Source organism: Pteropus medius, unplaced genomic scaffold, assembly GCF_902729225.1.
Source record: "Pteropus medius unplaced genomic scaffold, Ma_sr-lr_union100, whole genome shotgun sequence".
Classification (NCBI taxonomy): Eukaryota; Metazoa; Chordata; class Mammalia; order Chiroptera; family Pteropodidae; genus Pteropus; species Pteropus medius.
This window is the reverse complement of record NW_024350924.1, coordinates 10,433,139-10,452,616: the sequence shown is the minus strand read 5'-3', so window position 1 is coordinate 10,452,616 and position 19,478 is coordinate 10,433,139. Positions and strand designations below refer to the sequence as shown.

The following is a 19,478-nucleotide window of genomic DNA, read 5'->3' as shown; positions in this document are numbered from 1 at the left end:
TTATAATAAGTATTTTGAAATAGTCCCTTTAGTGAAATGGAATTCATAGGTAATACAACTTTCCTACACATCATTTTTTCCCCTACACATACAGTTTAAAAAAATTTTTTTTCTAGCTGTAAGATAAAGGATAAATAAAAAGAAAATAATTCATGACAAAGTAATATACATTTCAATCTGTAAAACTCAGTTGTCCATAACAGGAAGATATTTGCATTGTAGGAGACATTGGCCCCAAGCATAGACGTAACAGCCACCAGAGTAGACTGTCATAAGGGTTATTTGCAACTTAAATACCATGAGAGGCAGACCACCAGAATGGTGAACAGTTCTTGGTAAAAGTACAAATAATGCACAGTTTCTCTCACTTTGTTCGGTAGTTGTTTTGGGGGGCATTTAGTGCCTATTAAAATTATGCAGAAAGACTTAGTATTTATATATAGAATGGAGCGAGATCCTAGGCTTTGATGATTATAAAGATGCTTTTTCAGTACTTGTCTATATGAAGTTTGAGAATAGAGACATTTCTTTGTGCTGGAGTTTCCTATGATTGTATTGTCCGCACTGAGAATATCTTCTAGTCATATAGGAAAACATTTTCCCTTTTATTATTCACTCTTCTTTTCTCTTGTTTTTCACTACTTTAGTGCAGTACTTTTCACATGGTGAGAGATTCAGTCTTTGTCCTTTAGATCTGGCTTTCTTTTCCTTTAGACAGTTCTTCTCTATGCTTTAAATTTCTCATTTCCTCTTATTATTGCCACTTCCTTTCCCATCAGTGTTTAGAACAGAGCCTGATACATAGTATTTGTTCAGCATTTGTAGAATAAAAGAATTATAATTGTAGGCTTTTTCTTCTTGCCACTTTCTGCCTTCGAACATGTTGAAAATCATGGGGGTACTAGTGTTCAGAAAACCAAGCACAAACCTGTAGGCTAATGAATCAAAGGTTGGCTCCCAGGAATGGTCTATTGGACCACCTAGCATTAGTGGTGGACACAGTTGGAGCCTCTTGTGTTTGAATATGGCTTCATTTCTCTATCTGACAGTTTATGAGTAGAGGAGCTTCCCATAGTGTTACCTGCCCTCCAGATGAACAGCTGATTGGCCTTGTAAGCAAAGTTATTTCAGTAATCATTTGTAACTGAAGTTGTTGAATGGAATTTAATTGCCTCCAGTGACTCTTCTGCAATTTCAGTGGTAGTCTGGGGTATTTTATTCTCAGACAGATTAGTAAACTATTGGTTCCCTAATCATGATTTAGAGTGTCAGTTATTAGGTTCTGAACTTGTAATGTGGTCACTGCTGAATGTTTACAGGCATTAATGTACCTAGTTAAAGACAAGTTAGGTTGAGGAATGGAAATTTTGAACCTTGAACTTGTTGGTTTGAAAAAACTCTCGATTGCTGGTATAGTGTGAAAACGCTAATGGTACATTTACTTTTTGTTTAATAACATGTAAAAGGAAAATTTAGCTTTCACTGCTAGTATTACTTTCTATGTTTGAGATTAAAAAGTGGTTCAAAGTAATATTAATAAGTGAGACTCATAAAAGTATTTAATTCCCTAAATTTTTCAATCTTAATTTTACTCATCACTAAAATTGCTGGTTTTTTATTCTGTGCCAAGTGTAAGTGCTGATTCAATGAGGGTCTGAGACTTGTTTTAATATTACATTAGAATTCTGTCATAACATGCATTCAGTATTAGATGAGCAGATTCAGAGTTCCCAAGGTTTTTAATCAGGTTAACAGGTGACAAGTCTGTCCCGTCCTACAGCACTAGTGCTATAAAAAGGTTCTTTTCCTGAGTATAATTGAATCTGGGTATTTTCTTTGGGAACACAAACACACATTCTGTATTTGTGAAGTATAGCGCTTTGAAATCTGTGTTTTATAATAATAACGTAATAGGCACTAGATCATACAGTAATGTCAATAGTCTGTTCGCATTCATTAACTATTTATCGGTGCCTACTATATTCTGGGAGCTGTTCTATGTAGTACTTGGACTTTGTATAGGAAGATATAAACAGATTTATAAAATGTTAGGAAAAATATGTGGAATGAAGATTTAAATATTTTCTTCTTTTGACTTTGTGTTTAAACATTAAAATTAATGTAGCTATCAAGATTAGAGCGAATGCCTTTTTGCTCATTTTAGGTCTGAGCTATATTAAAAATGGTAGGAAGGGGTTTTCAGTATAAACAAACTGGCTGTGAGCTGTAGAACTAGTCATTAGCCCTCATTTTTCACCAGCCCTTTCTATAGGTGGTTTTATTGATTTTATTAATTTTATATATAAATGAATTTACAGGATTGTGTGGAAAAATGTTTTATTTTACCTTTTAAACAAATTTATCCTTCCCCACCAAGAATGCTTTCCTTTCAACAACGCAGTACTTTGAATGTAGAACTTGGAGTATGTTCGCTGAGTGTGTATGTGAATGTTGTCAGTTTAGGGGAGAAGACTCTGTCAGCCTAAGCTGAATGTAAGAAGGTCACGTTTCCTCCAGGCTTTGGTGGGCTACATCAGTACGTTAAACAGAGAACTTTCATGGCTGAAAGTTTTTTGTACAGGTTTTACTGAGCCAAAATGCTAGCCAGGAAAGGAGGCAGGTTCTGGGACACGAGGTCCAAGCCACTGGTGGCAGCATGGCTAGGCGGGGAGCATAAGCACGTCCTCCATGCACACGGGAGGCAGAGGCTTCTGGGGTTCTGTGGCGCCCGGCTCTTCTCTTTTGGATGACCGTGGACACAGCCACCTGGACGTTGATCTGGCGCGGCGCTCCCGCAGGCGTGAAGAGGAGCAGTCTTTCGTTGGCTGGTCCACAGCTGTTAACAGGGTAACTGTTCTGTCTCTCTGTCTCACTCTCCAGTCTCTGTAATTTAATTTAGAACATCTCGGAATTTTTGTGTTGTCAAGAGCTAAAGACAAACGTTTTGGATCATTTTCTATTTTATATCTACGCCACTGGATTGTTCCCCTTCTTGCTGCTTTTAGTGTGAGCGAGCAAAACGCTATGACTCTTTTCTGGCTATATTGTGTTGTGTGAGGTTAACTTTGACGATTCTTGTAGTTTAGTCTGCTTTTTTTCTTAGAAAATCTGGCTTCTTGTCTAGCTGATCAGGCTTCTATCAAATAACACTTTGTCCCCTGACCTGATTTTCTGACTTGCTACACAATGAGCTAAAGAAGGTTGGCTGATTGCACAGCCCTGTTCAGCCTCCCTCATGATGTCGACGGGCCGCCGTGGCCGGGAGTGAAGGGGCAGAAGGCCGGAGGCTGTGCACGACGCCATTCCTAGGGGAGCGAGGCCATAAATATGAAGCCAGTTTTGTCGGCCTGGAACTGAGTCACAGCTCTTCAAACAGTATTTAAATTGTATAGATATCTTCGTATATCATTAAAACTGTGGCCTGATGTTTTCTTTATTTGTAAACTGGTTTTCTTCCTGGTTAATAGCCAGGGGAACAATTGCTTCAAATTCCTTGAGTTCATGGAGGGCTAATTTAAAGCGCTTATTAAACTAGAGACTTTCTTTTGAGTGAGTGGTGGGCCTCATAAATGAGCATGACGGTTGTTTTGTTTTCCTCAAGGAGAGTTGGAGAGAAAAAATAAAGACAGCATTAGTGTTCTAGGTTTGCCGGTGGAGAAGCAGGTCTTCACAAAGACCAGGAAGGTGGCGGTGGGAAGGAACAGAACTGAGAAGTTCTATTTTCTTTGTTTTAGGGTTCGCTTGATGCTTTTGAAAAGGGAGGAACTGTAACCTGGCTTGAAAAGGGATAATCATAGGGGATTATGGAAAAAGTCTCTAGAAAAAAGCAGGGTCTTTGACCTAGAGATGTGAGTTGGCGTGAAGTTCAAGGTGTCTCGAGTTCTGGCCCAGGGGCTATGATGCATTTCAGCTTGTGCACCTAATCCTAATTAAGCGTTCCTGAACAGTTTTGCCACATGATACTCAGAATATGAATAAGAGAATATAGCTAACAGTATGTGACCTTAGATTTTGACTGCCAGAAGAGACAGAAGATACTCTGTTTTAGATAAAATGGAAGACACTAAGACATTGATAGTGAACAGGTAGGAAAACAAAGCTATGGAATTAGGAAATGAATAATTAGTCTTTATATAATACTTCATGTACTGAATAAGTTTTAGATACAATTTGCATAAAGTTCAAGGGTTTGTAAATTTTGTCATGTGGGACTTAATATACTAGGTCCTGGTTTGTGGCTCGTTGTTTTGCCCAAACCTCACATTTTGTGATAATTGATCCCTGGAAGTATAAGAAGGAAAAGAATGCATTAAAAACCATGTGGGGGCCTAAAAGAAATACTTTTCCTCCCATCTTCTAAGTTCTAGGTGGGCTAATACTCAAATTAACAGATGAACAGGAGAAAGTCAAATTATTATTTTAATACATGTGCATGGCGAATTCACATATACATGAAAATTCCAAAGACTATGTATATTTATTATTTTGTTCTAAGGAGGAAAAGAGAAACGGGATCTTAGATTTCAAAGTGAGAATGGGTGATTTACAGATAATTGAGGAAGAGGGAAACAACCTGGCAGGTACATTTTTGCTAGGCGACCCAAAAACCGAAGAGATGCCCCAGTAATCTAGTAAACATGCTGATGCTTGACACCTCCCTGTCTACCATACTTAGTTCAAGTTAGGCTAATGTGACTACGTTAAGGTTTCTTTCCTGAAGCTGGTTTTTCTATCTGAATCTCTTGGTTAGCGAAGAGGGAGAGTCGGACATTCATTTTGAGTTTTTTGTTTCTTAAAAATCAATATCTAAGAAAGAGAAAACTTTTAGTCGCTTTCAACCACCCTTTCCCTTTTCCTCTATTTCAAGTGCTTTGCGTTTTCTTGTGCTGTTCTGCTAAGCGGGTAAGCGGCAGGGCTAAGCTGTGCTTAGGGAGTTCTTCCTGATTCAGACTGTTAATGGTGAACTGTTTCTTCTTATGGGTATTTTAGATGGAACAGGCAGTGGAACATCTGAAGCAGTTCCTTCGGGTATGCCTGCTACTCGGGTATCTTTACTAGAATTGAGTACAGTAAATTTTCAGACTTAGGGAAAAAGCAGCTTAGCTTTTTGTAAACAGTTGGGCTCCTCTTTCCAGTGATTCTGGACGAATAACTTAAGTTTGTTCTTTTCTTTTGTTCATGGATTGATAGAAATGACTTCATGAAATTAGTAAGATTTTGTTACTGTGGGGGCTGTATACATTGGCAGTGTTGGGGGGTGTTGGTGTGAAAATTTGATGTATTAATATTCAAGCAGAGGACGTATAATGGGTGCTTAATTCACTAGTATCCTTGGTTTGCCCTGCCATCCCTCCCCCGCCCCCCAACACAAACCCTTTATGGTTAGAATTCCAAACTCTATTTGTATTTATCAGAATGATACTAAGGCCAGGGCCTGAGTGTGGAGGCGGAGAGAGACTGGTTCCTGTTTCACCCTTTTACACATTCTCCTTAATTCATGGACATTTTCCCAAATTGGAGTTTAAGAAATGTAAAGTTAGCCATCTTCAGAAGTGACCCAAGTGATAAACACTTAAAATCTAATCAGGTTCGAATCTCAGTGTAGGGCATGACTAAATTGCGATTGTAATTAAGAAAATAGCCTAGTAGTAGTGTTATATTCTATCAGGAGAAAGAATGCTTCTGTTCAGAGGTTTTCAGTTGGTGGTCAGCAGTGAAGGAGTACAAATGAAAGAGGCAAACATAAACTGCTTTCACCCGTACTGCCCAGCGGGAGAGAAACCCAGGTCCTTGATTTTGAGGATCTGGTTGATGCTCATATTGGGGAGCCCCAATGAGGCTATCCTAGCATGATGACAAGCTCTGTATCCACTTGTCTTATTGCTCTCTGAGCCTCTGATTGTTTAGCAAGTGATTATAATCTGGAATGACTGTAATAGCTATCTCTATGAAATGTGTACTGTCTAATGTGCCAGTCACTGGATTTTACAAACATCTTACTCTTTACAACAATACAGAAGTGAAGCAAGCGTCTCCATTTTACAGATGAGGAAATTGAATCTCAGCAAAGTAATGTGACTTCCCCAAGACTTCATATCTAATAAATGAAATCTTGAGGTTGGAATTTGGGTCTCTTACTCTGAAACTCTTTCCCCTATGCCATGATACTTTTCAGGTAGATTTGCTTACTGAGAAACACTGTGCTGAATGGTGAAAGTAAGTGGGCTACTCAATAACTCTTTTTCATTGTAATTAAGTAAATTGGCTTTGTGGGTTTTACATATATGGCCCCTGATTTGGTTTTATGTGAATCTTCTAAGAGACAGGTCTTTTCTTGGTCTGCTAAATTAGAGATCTGAGCTTGTGAGATTGAAGGTTTCAGACCCTGGGGTGTAAGGGGGCTGAATGGCTGCTGAATTTCCCAAGGCCTCAACTCATTTGGCCTCGCCACAGACTTTCATTCAATCAATAGAACATTATATTTCCTGTTTTTTTTTTTCTCTAAAAGCACAGTTATTGCTAATCAATGTGGTGTAATGAAAAGAATGTGTTTCTCAGATCTATTTTAATCAGTAGTTAAAATATACTTTTTAAAACTATGATAAGGCAGTCTAAAGTGTATTCTTATCAGCCAAAAGCTTGATATTATTTATTTAAAAGAAAGATTTATGGTACAGTAAGGGAGCAGAATTTGCCACCTCAAAACGTGCCACTTTGGGATGTTGATTATTTTAGGGTGATTAATTTTAAGAAATGGCAGACATAGGGGGAGCCCTGAAAATCAAGTAGAAGTTAACCTTTGTAAAAGGACATTTCCACTTGTAAGGTGTGTCCTTCACTGTACCAGGCCTGCTTTCACTGTGGAGGAGAAGGCTTGGGTTTAAATCTGCATAACAGTCTAAGTCTTGTTTACTTTGTTTGTCCTGGTAACTTCTCACAGCTGACTCTACCCCCAGCATCACCTTTTGTCTTTAACTGTGAATGTGGAGTTGAAGGTGGTGGCTGCCGCCATTTGGGGTGTTACTCAGGGTTCCCAGATCTCTCCCACGTATCCGGGGGGTATGCGTGTTATTAAACTTTATGCTGTTTCTCTCTTACTAATCTGTGTTAATTTGATTATTCGTACAGCCAGAAGAACTTGAAGATAAAGGATAGTTTTTCCTCCCCAACATGACTGAAGGAAATAGAAGCTGATGTAATGGAATTGTTTGGTTATTTGAATTAATATTTCTATAGAATAACAGAATGTTAAGTTTTTTCCTTACAGAGATTATTTTTTAATGGGTGAGTTAGGTGATATGCAAGTAAACAAATAAATGAACAAGATAATTTTGGATAAAGATAGACATGAAATTTTGTTTGTTTATTTTGTAGACCTCCAATAAGAAAAATTCATTTGTTGTGAATGCAGGAAAGGAATTTATCTGCTGAGGTGGACTCCCCATTGTCAACTGAGGGCCCAGATTTTACAAATATTAAAGAGTCTGGCGGCTGATTACTGCTAGGGGCTTATCATGTACTCTGTATATGGGAAGAACCCTAGACTGAACTTGACTTCCGGTGCCCTGCCCTGCTTGTTTACATCTGAGTCAGCAGCCGGGAAACCGGGGTTTAGTCTCTGTCAGCTGAGACCCGCCCTCTTTAGTGAGAACTGCATGATTTGGGTGCCTCATTTACATAAAACGGACCTAATTGAGAGCCTGGGCAGGAACGTTCCCTGGAAAAGGGGGCCTCCCCTTTAACTCATGGAACACAGTTTAGGTTGCTACCTGAATCTCTGCCTTCCAGGCTACAGCTCCTTTTTGCTTGAGTGTTTTGTATTCTTTATTATAGTCTAAAATTAATTTTGATTTACAATATTTTGGATTGATTTTTTTTCTATTCCCATCCCCCATCCCTCCCCTTGGTAACCATCAGCCTGTCTGTATGGGTCTGTTTCTGTCTTCCACTTGTTTTTGTTATTTTAGGTTCTACATATAAGTGAGATCATACAGTATTTTTCTTTCTCTGACTTATTTCATCCATGTTGTCACAAATGACAAGATTTCATTCTTTTTTATTATTGAATAATAATACTCCATTACATGTATATATATATAATCGATTATACACATACACCACATCTTTATTCATTCATATATTGATGGACATTTAGGCTGCTTCCATATCTTGGCTGTTACTTAGTAATGATGCATTGATCGTAGGGTTGCATATATTTTTTTAGAATTAATGCTTTTTTCTTCAGATAAATACCCTGCAGTGGAATTGCTGGATTGTATGGCAGCTCTATTTTTAATTTTTTGAGGACTCTCCATATTGTTTTCCATAGTGGCTGTACTAATTTACAGTCCCACTGACTGTATGGGGGTTCCCTTTTCTCCACATCCTTGCCAGCATTTGTCGTCTGTCAATTTTTTGATGGTAGCTCTTCTGACAGGTGTGAAGTGTATCTTGTGGTTTAATTTGCATTTCCGTGGTGATTATGTTGAGTTTATTTTTGTACGTAGTTTAAAAAAGGGATCCAGTTTCCTTTTTCTTCGTGTATCTGTCCAGTTTTGCCAATACTACTTATTGAAGAGACTGTCTTTATCCCATTATGTATCCTTGCCTTCTTGTCGTAGATTAATTGATTATATAAATTAGGATTTATTTTTGGGCTTTCTATTTTATTCCATTGATCTATAGATCTGCTTTTATGGCAGTTCTATACTGTTATAATTAGTGTAGCTTTGTAGTATAGTTTGGTATCAGGGAGCATGATACCTCTTTGTTGTTTCCCAAGATTTCTTTGGCTAATCAGGATCTGATGTTAAGTTTTATTTGGAATCGTTGATAATCAAAAATAGATTAGAAATGTTATAAAACTGCATTGTAAATTCCTAGTCTACAAATCGATTTATGCTGCGATTCTGTATATGTGTCCTCTGTGTACGTAGTAAAAAATAGCAGTTTCTGTGCCCATCAGTATTATGTAATCTTTTACTGCTCTGATATCTCCAATGGAGATTTTTCATTAGATTGGAAGAGAAAATTAGAAAATGAATTAATTCCAGTTAAAAAAAATCAACCCAAATTAGGACAAAGAAAAAAAATCTTTGACATTCTGACTTTTAGCTCTCAGTGGGAACCCTTAAGACATTTTGCAAACATCTTATGGAGTCTGTTATTTGGCAGAGTATAATAGAAAAACATATCCTGGGAGTGAGTTAGCACTTAAAACATTTCACAGCATCAGCTCATGTACTGCATGTTATTCTGAAACTACATTCTTAATTTTCTAACGAAAGACTTTTATTTATTTTTTCCTTTCTTTTATAGGAATATATTTGTCCCAGATGTGAATCAGGCTTTATTGAAGAAGTGACAGATGATTCCAGGTATTGTATAAGCTCATGAATAAACCAGGCATTGTTACCAAAATTACTCTCTCTGCATTGACTGAATAGAAAGGAATTTGTTTTATAACTTCACTCTTTGCTGAAAGGCCAATGGGGAGAGGGGAGCGTGGCAGAGAGAAGAAGAAAAATGGGAAAATTTGGGAAGTGATGCGATAGTGGGTGTGAAGGGATGTCGTTTCTGATAGTGTGTCGCATTCCTTGGAAACCTCGATATCCCTCTCAGTTTTCATTTATTTTCTGAGACTTTAGGTCCTCTTAGGTTGTTGGTTGATTTTTAGCGATTGCTCTTGCTTGAAGATGAACTGCTGCTACACCTCCTTGCTGGGCCGGGAAGGGGTCCTGACAAAGACATCTGATAAAATAAACAGGCTGGTTTCTAACCAGGGAAACTGAGTTATTACTCTGCTTTGAGGACGCTTTGAGTCCCTGTTCTTATTAAGATTATCGTGGTCGAACGTATGTCATCTTGCTACTATAATATTAATATTTGGGTTTGTAATTCTTGAAATTGGCTCTCATTAGTCTTATAAAAAGGAGAAATATTTCTGAAAATGACTATTATATATTCTTGGTTAATGTGAATAAAATTATAAAAATTTAATGAAAAGTAGAATAGCATTGATAAGATGGCCTATTTTGGCTAAACATAGTGGCACATTTGTTCTTTTGTGGCTGTGTGGTTAAACGTTAGTTGGACAGTTGAAGAAGTACCGACTGGACAAAAGGACTAATCTGAAGCTTCTTTCAATCTGGTTTTGAGAGATTTCAATGCAGTAAATAATTCCTTTACTGTTGCTGTTGGCAGAATCTAAAGTTGAAGGTCTCTTCCACAACCAGGAAAAACTACACATTTTACAGTATGTACTATTAGTTTAACTTTATTAATGATTGGTGGTTATGTGTATAAATGAGTTGGAGCTTCTGAGGCAGTGTATGGCATGGGGTATATAGTTTGGTTTAAGCACTTACATGTTGATCTAATAATTTTGGTTTTAAATAACACAATATAAACTCTAAACTTGAAAGATTAGCATGATAGCAAAATTAGCAATTTTGTGTGGATGGCATGCTAATTGGGGATAGCTTTTGATTTGTGCTATTATCATTGCATTAGATACTTATTTCAAGCACTTAGGGTCTGCATGTGTTAAATAAAGAACATATTGGATGTTGGGGGGCAATGAATGGGCTTACTTTTTTCCTAAGTTTTTAACCTATTTCCTATTTAGAAAAAAAGTACAGCTCTCGGCCAGCATTAATTTCATTTTACATAAACATGCTTTTTGAGGCTGAAGCAAATCTGACTGGTTTTCAGTGTGAAAATAAAATGTAAAAACCGTTCTTGGAGTTATTTCTAAACAGAATTTGTCTCTAATCCTGATATAACAAACGTATACATGAATTGGATTCATCAAATGAGTCTTTGGCTAACAACTGTTCGAGAACCATGTTAGCATCCCGCGTAGGAATGCTACTGCGTTCTCTAGGATTTGACATTTTCAGCGATCAAGAATTTCTGTATTTTGTAAATGGAAATACCACTACTTAAAAACAATGCTATAAATAGAACGATGTCATTTGTTTCCAAAGATTATTGATATACTAGAGTGATGGGGAAATAATAAAAGTGAGATATTTTGCAGCAGACTGTGGGACTGTAATCTGTGAGTTATCGCGGGGTAAATGCTGTAGCCAGTGAGTAATCTCGGGGCAAAGGAGCAACGGATAAAATGGTAATCCTGGGTTCTTCAGGCCTGTATACAAAGTACGGTTATAAATCAGGATCGTCAGTCACTGCAGGATGAGTGAATCCTTTCTGGCAGAGAACTATGAACTGTGGATTCTCTTACTTGACTTAACAGTTCTTTTAATTGTGCCTTTGTAACTCAAAGGTCGTCCTGCACAGGTGCTGTGGGTAGCAAATACTCAAAGGCAAAGATGTCTTCTGAGAGATTCGTATTTTAAGTAGTCAAAGAAATCTTTTTCTTACAGTGTCTTAGAGGTAGCATAGTATTTTCTTCTACAAAGCTCATAAACATTTGCCGATTTGAATATTTAGCAATTACAGCGATGAGTAGTGGATGGTACAAACTACTAAGGAAGTCTCGCATGTAAATATTTGCTAATGGACCCCATTTGCTACTAGACATTTATCTAGAGAGGCACCTTGTAAATTTTCTTAAGCCATGTAACATTTCTCAGAACAATGTGATTATTTTTATTATCCCTTCTTCGTGATTAGCCCTGTCACTCATAAAATACAAAGGAATTGTAAGGACAGGAAAGGCTGAGGGATTTTTCAGGGAGTGCAGAACCCCAAAAAGATAGTTGATAGCTTTAATTACCAAGGATATTTAAATCTCTGAAAATATATGGTACAGGCAGGAAACGGCCTCAGAAGCCTGTCTCGGCTTGAGCGATAAAATGGATACACAGACTCTCAACTATTTTTTTTAAAGGTACGTGGTAGTTCAATTATTGATTTATTTATTTGGCATGGATTGTAGGGTGCTTTTTAAGTTTGTTCTACATTTGCGGTATTTTTAACAAAAGCATTTTTATCTTCTGAAACAAATATGGATGTTAAATGGTTTCTAATGAGAATAAGGCCTGAGAATGATGACAAGGAGAATGGCATTAGCTTTGCTTTTTCACTTTTGGTTCCCGACTAACCAGGGTGTGTTTCCTCAGTGAGCTCAGCACGATGCTTGGATTGGTAGTGTAATTCTGAAAACAAAAGCTATTTGTCATAGTTTGTGGACTTTATATCATTAGGGTGAGTATGTGTACACGTTTGTGCACTTATGTGTGTCTTGTAGTAAAAGTGTCATCTAGAAGTTCTTGTGATACTTTCTACCTCACTTTCCCCAAAAGCATTACCCGTTTCCTCTCTGCAGATTTCATGGGGCCAGTGGGATCTAATATTTCTTCCCATGTTTGGGAATAGGTAGTTATTTTATCTACTCATGTGATATTAATTTAACAACTTTTATTTTCCAAGTTATCAATACAGAATATGGCATCGCAGGGTGTTCAGACGTGATGAGTGATCTGCATAATGTCTGGCACATAATAAACACTCTACATACATTGGTGGTATTAACAAAAAAGTCTTTACCCTCTGAATTTATATTTATGAAAGGAGGGAAAAGTGTAGAAATGAATGAGAAAAATTCTAGGTATTTATAATATAAGGTAAAATTTAGAATCAAAGTCAGAGTGCGGACAGGCGTGGAAGAGTCTCATTTGGTCGGTGAGTTCAGAAAAGACCTAACGAAGGAGGTAGCATTTGAGATGGGTCCTGGAAGATGTGTAGAGTAATCAAAGAATAGGGTGTAAACTATCAGAAGAAAACATGTTTATTGAGCCCTTTTAGGAAGTGCTTACTATGGTACCGCATTACTACCTGTCATCATTCCCAAGAAATTGTACCTATTATAGTTTTCAGTGTGTTCATCTGGTGATCGAATGGGTTTTTTTAGTGAAATATTGTTTCAAGACACTTTGTTTTATTTCTTAGCATCTTTGAGAATAAGTGTTCGTTTTTCTTCTTTTACAAAGTAAAATTTGAGTTGTATTGCTGGCTGTGGGTCCTTCTATGGTGACCCCTTCTCCCAATATTTCACTTGATTTTTGTTTGACTTTGTAGTTTGTTATAATATTTTTCATAGATTAATCCACATGCCAGTTCTTCATAATTTCCTTTGTAGGTGTCGTGTTGGGATGAGTTATTTTTCCTTCTTGGGCTTTGTTCTCTTCGTACCATTCTATATTTAGCTTCCAGGAGGGAGGCTTGCTCCCGGGAATAGAATCACTACTCATTCCTTTTTCTCTTCAGTTTTTTAGGTGGTGGCGGCAGCCGGATGGACAATAGCACATCAACACATTTTGCAGAGGTGAGTTTTCCTTTGGCTTTTAAGTATGCTTTGGGTAGTGGGTGGAAGTTAAAATCATGACATATTTTCACTTTCCAGTGCAGCAAAACAGCAGAATGAATCGGGAAATGTAGGCAGGAGTGGCCCTCAGAAAGGGTTGTGTTTTTAGTAGCTGGGGCTTTGGCATTCATTCGCTTTTGTTAAAACTCTTGTTTAGGACAGAGTAATAGCCTCGAGCTGTCCTGTTTTAAACATGGCGGTGTTTTCAGTTCTGTTTTCTGCTTCTTGTGTATGTGGTGTGAAAATAAAAAGCTTGTGTGTTTTTTGAAATACCAGTGTTGCAGATTCTACTTTAGTGGCATCATAGCCACATAAAGAGCGGGCCAGGAGGAGTTTTTGTAGAAGTCACAATAAGGCACAGTCTTCAACTTTACACAGAGGTACCGGTTTCTAGAGATTACCTCCAATGAACGTGGTAATTCGGTATAATTGGATTTAGTGGGCTAGACTAATGATAAGTTGTCTTCCAGATCTCAAGATAGGACCTATAATTAATTTCCGGTTCTTTTTATAATGCAGCATCCATATTTTTTTTTTGGAGGGGGGACTCTTAACTGATTTGAAAATAAGGTATTAGTGTCCATCTATGAATATCATTTTATAGTAAATTCAGAGTAATTTTACTTTTTCACTTTGACTTAAAAATCTCCTGTTTAGTTTTTCATTTGACCAATGGCATTATATACTCTTTGTTTTTAATCATTTAGAGATCGATTTGCTTTTGCTGCTATTGGCACGAACTTATTTGGCTTTAGAAAGCTAACTGATGCTAAAGGGAAAATAAAGTCAAATGCTTTTATCAGACTTTCTTTGTTTTAGGATCACATTAGCCTTTTCCTGAGATAGCCCAAGTGCCTTGAGCTAGCCGAATTTTTAGTATTTATTTGTGTGTAAAAACTGTTGTAGCAGTGTATTTGAAAAGTGGTGTTCAGTAAGAAGCCCACAAACCTTAAGCTTCTCTCCTTTATCCTCTGAAAATTATCTCAGGACTTGTAGCCCCTTAGATTTTGTTATTAGATTTATAGTGGAGAAAATTGATGAAATCTGTGGGAAATAGTCCTCTTTTAGTAAGGGCATTTTCTTGTACTTATGGTCTGTGGTACTTAAGAACCAGCATTACATTTTTTGGTTAACTTTGAACTGCCTTGGTACATGGGTGGATTAGAGTGTGGCTCAAGTCCGATCATGTCTTTGAACTCTCATTTTTATTTTCTCATTTGAATGGATCGGATCATTTTTATTTTCTCATTTGGGTGGATCGGAAAACATTATTTAAAAATTATTCTACTCTCCGGACCTGGAGGTCTCTCTGATTTTAGTATGTCTTTTCTCCTATGTGTGCTATTCTTGATAACACAAATTGTCACTTACTGATTATGCATATGCAGAAGAAACTTCTGATTTTTCTTAAGTGTTGGTTTCTCTTTTAGGAAATGGAAATACTTGGTCTGTCAGTTTTATAGATATGACTCACCAGGAGGAGATGCGTTAGGAAGAAAAATAAATGTGCAGTCAGTTTCCTAACTTTAGTAATGCTAAATCTGACACTGACGGCAGGAGGTATCAAACCTTCAGGTGTTAAAGTAATTTTGCTTAGTCATATAGCTTGTGACTTCATGTTCTTTAGGATTTGTAGGAAGGGCGTGATAATGTCCTGTTTTCCCTCTGTAGAATTCCCTTGTCATCATGCATGAATATTTCAGTTTTCTCCTTTTTAAATGATACTTTGCATTAAAAAGTAGGAAAAAAGTCTGTCTTTATAATAGAGAAGTTGCCAGAGTTTTAAAAAAAGTTGGCTAAGTAATCTATATTGAGTGCTTTATATACAGCACTCTGTAACAAGTAAGGGCAAGAAACGAATATGGTTGCCTTGCCTGCTAGGAATTTATAATTTAGTTGGGGAACATGTGCAAACACATATGAAACAAACAAGAAAACAACAAGGAGTACAGAGAGTATAGTAACTTATTGTGGGGTCCGTGAAACAAGCACAGAAGGAAGAGGTTAGATTAGCTGGGCTGCAGGTGTCTTTGGGAAGACCGACGTCTTCAAGAGGAGAGTTCAAATGACCTAGCGATATGCCGGGACCCAGATCGCCCAGTTCAGATCTTGGGTCTGCTACTTACTTGCTATGTAACCTGCACAAAATTACTTTAGACTTAGAATCCCTCTGTGCCTGTAAATCGAGGAAAATGATAATACCCACCTCATAGGGATGTGAGGATTTGGTCAGTTAACACAGGCTGGGGGTGAGGCCATTGTGCCTTCACATAGTGAGTGCTTCATGAATTTGAGCCATTGTGAAGACTTCATGGAGAAGCGAGAACAAAGCTTCAAGTACTGGAGCCTTGACGGGTAGGTGGAATTTAGATGAGCAAAGAGGTGAGAAACACTATCTCAAGATAGATTTCATGGGCTATAAGGTTTTGTGCTCATGTTCCTGGAGGAAAAAACTTAGAAAATTATATATAGAAACCAAAGTTATTTTTCTTTTCCATATTTTAGTTGGTAATTTCAGCAAAGGCTTATGCTCAGTTTTGCTCTGTTTTTCTTTAGCCAGAGCTGCTTGTACAGTGAAGAAGTTATTTTCTACAATTAGCAATTACTAGCTAATTAATAGCTGAATTCTTAAAATACTAGATATAGTAGAAGAGACTTAGTCCAAGCAGAGTTTCTAACAATCAGTGTTGAATTTTTTTTTTAAGTGGATCCGGGTCAGGGAGGTACTGTGAGGACGGAGTGAGGGTGGGAGGAGGGGGCTGCCTGCCAGTTCATGTGCAAGGGTCAGGGGAGAGTGAATCTAAAAATGTTGCTGGCAGTTTGCAGAGGGAGAGGACAGTGCTCTACTGAGGTCCCTGATGATAACCTGGGGAATCGAGCCCATGGCTACCTGAGGGTTTCACTGATTATTTGAGAGCTTCTGACCATGACCTTAGTGCCAGTGAGACATCTGATCTGAGTCTCAGCTTACCTGAATGCATCACTTCAGTGGCTATGGCTGCTGTCTCAGATCAGAAAATAGATAGATGGCTTCCTAGAAGAAGAATTCCCAGTCTACATGAAAAGGACAGGGTGCTCTGAGCAGAATGATTTATATTTATTTAAATCAAATTTATTTCAGTACACATGTAGCACTATAATGAAAATTTTTAAAAAGTGCGAAAAAAATATCTGGAATCCCACTATTCTAAGAGCTCCCTTTCTCCATACATTTCCTTTCAGGTTTTGTCCTGAGGCATAGGTACATACTGAAAGATATTATAACAACATTAAGAAGATTTTTTTTTTTAAAGAAAAATCTCCCGTATTCTCATTATCATATATTAGCTTTATCTTTTTGTATAATACTTTCCATTTCTCACATGCATGCTTCATAACTTTTCAGATGCAAGCAAATAGTATGCCATATTGTATTTCTGCTTTTTAAAATTTACTTAGGGTTATGTCATCTTTTTTCTTGTCTCCATAGAGTTTACAAGGATTATATATTTTATGACTATATTTTTTCATGCTTGTATTATATTTATTAAATTGTTATCCTTTGTTAAATATGTCTGATTATATGTGATGGTTGGTCATTGGTTGTGGTTCTTTCTGCCACCCCTGAGTTCAGAACGTATTGAGAAATATAAAAGCCAGACAGATGGAAATAGAAAAATTAGTTGTTACTCAGCCAAATGTTAGAACACAGTTGCTCTGTGGCCGAGTGAACAGTGTATAGGTCTGTCTATTCAGTGTAACCCCCTGAGAATTAGAGGCTGCAGAGCAGGCACACATACTCACGACCATTTCTCTTGCATTCGTGCTGCTTCCTAATACATGAACTTCATGAATTCAGCAGAGGCTTGGCTCTTGCTGCTCTACAATCAGATACGTCACTTCTCCGCTAGGGAGGAGTAATGAGGAATGAATGAACAGTTCAGAGGTGGAAAGGAGAGATCTGATTCTTCCCTCCTCTTCACCTTTGAGTTTAGTAATTTAAGCCTGTAGTCAGCAGGGGCCTGGGAGCAGTTTCTGTGGCAGCTGGGGGAGACCAGTAATCTGTGAGGACGGTTTTGCTTCTGCCTTCATGACCCGCTCCAGTACCAACTGGAGTGTTTTCAGGAACAAGACCAGGATATCCCCCCTTACCACTTGTGTTCAACATCATACTAGAGGTTGTAGCCAGAGTAATAAGGTAAGATAGAAAGATAGAGACAGACAGATATAAGTGGCCTCCAGATTGGAAAGGAAGAACTAAAACTGTCTATTCATAGTTGACATGATCTTTTATGTAGAAAATCTGGTGGATTCTATAAAAAAGCTAATAGAACTAATGAATTTATGCAAGGTTGCAGAATATAAGAAAAACATACCCCCCAAAAATCAATTGTATTTTTACATATAAGCAATAAACAAATTTTTTTAAAGTATCATTTACAATAGCGTAAAAATATGAAATACTTTAAATTTCAGGAAAGATGTATGAAATCTGAACTTGGAGAACTACAAAATATTATTTAGAGAAATTAAAGATCACCCAAATAAATGGCGAGCTATATTCTGCTCACGGAACAGAAGACTTAATATTGTTGGGATATCGTTTATAGATTCAGTATAATTCTTACTCAAGAGCCCAGTCAACTTTTTTATGGAAATTCACAAGTAGATTCTAAAATTCATATGGAAATGAAAAGAATGTAGAATAGTTAAAACAACTTTGAAAAAGAAGGAAAAAGGTAGAAAACTAATACTACCTGATTTAAAGATTTATTATAAAACTATAGTATCCAAGACTGGTATTGCCATCAAGATAGATCAAAAGGACAGAAAAGAGTCCAGATAAAGACCCCCATACACTATAGACAACTGATTTTGACAAAGTTACAAAGGTAATCGGGAAGAAAAAGCGATAGCCTTTGAAATCAATAGGTGCTGAAACAATTGGATATCTACAGTACAAAAATATGAATTTGGATATATACTTTAAGTCATATACAGGAATTAAGATGGTTAATAGACCGAAATGTAAAATTTTATATAAAATTTGAAGAAAACAGGAGAAAACCTTTGTGACCTTTGATTAGACAAAGATTTCTTAGATATGACACCAAAATCATGATCCAGAAAAGAAAAAAATTGGTAAATTGGACTTCATCAAAATTAAAAATTTCTACTCTTCATAGGATATAGGACTTGTAGTCAGACTCTAATAAAGAACTCTTAAAACGGAGTAAGAAAACAACTCAGAAATTGGCAAAAGATTTGAATAATCTACTTCACCAAAGAAGATATACAGATGGCAAATAAGCATGCAAAAAATGCTCAACATTATTAATCATTAGGGAAATACAGAGTAAACACTGCAGTACTACAACACAGCTGTTAGAATGGCTCAAATAGAAAAGACTGACCATACTAACTGTTGGTGAGGCTGTGGAGCAACTGAAATTGAATGTAAAAAATGGTACACCCAATTTAGAAAACAGGCCAACTGTTTTTTAAAAAAGATAAAAATACATCTGTGTGATCCAGCCATTCCTCGCCAAGTATTTACCCAAGAGAAAAGAAAGCACGTATTCACACGCATGTCTGTGCACACAAATGTCCGTTAACAGGTGGATGATAAACAAATTGTGGTCTATCCATTCCATGGAATACTAAGCAATATGATCACATGGAGTGCTACTCAGCATAAACCACTGATGGATGTAATATGAATGGGTCTCAAACTAAGCTGAGTAAAAGAAGCCAGAATATGTATAATGTGATTCCTTTCCCATAAAATTCTAGAAAATACAGATTTCTAAAAAAAAAAAAGTAAACCACAGGAAGATCAGGGGTTTCTCGGAGGCAAGGAGGGAGTACCAGATGTTTTCTAGAGCTTTAGAAAATGTTTGGAGGTGATGGGTATGTTCCCTGTCTTGATGTTTTCAACAAATTCATCCTCATTTGACTCATCTTTGTAGGCCATAGTATTTTTTGAGATGTAACTCATACCATGTAATTTACCCTATTAATGTAATTCAGTAGTTTTAGCATATTCACAGTGTCCAGCCATCACCACTGTTCTAGAACTTTTTCATCATCCCAAAAAGAAACTCAGTACCCATTAGTCATTCTTTTTTTTCTCCCCAATTTCCCCAGCCCTAGGCACCACCAATTT

At 37.1% G+C, this 19,478-nt stretch overlaps 1 protein-coding gene across 1 annotated transcript in view; it reads left to right on the top strand.

Moving 5' to 3' along the window:
- The window catches only part of RNF115 (ring finger protein 115), a 49,329-nt gene that overhangs the window by 7,448 nt on the left and 22,403 nt on the right, over positions 1–19,478 (top strand). Inside the window, exons 2-3 of the mRNA XM_039841405.1 lie at positions 9,319–9,377; positions 13,237–13,294. Of these exons, the coding sequence (XP_039697339.1) occupies positions 9,319–9,377; positions 13,237–13,294 (117 nt within the window). The remainder of the gene's footprint in view (positions 1–9,318; positions 9,378–13,236; positions 13,295–19,478) is intronic.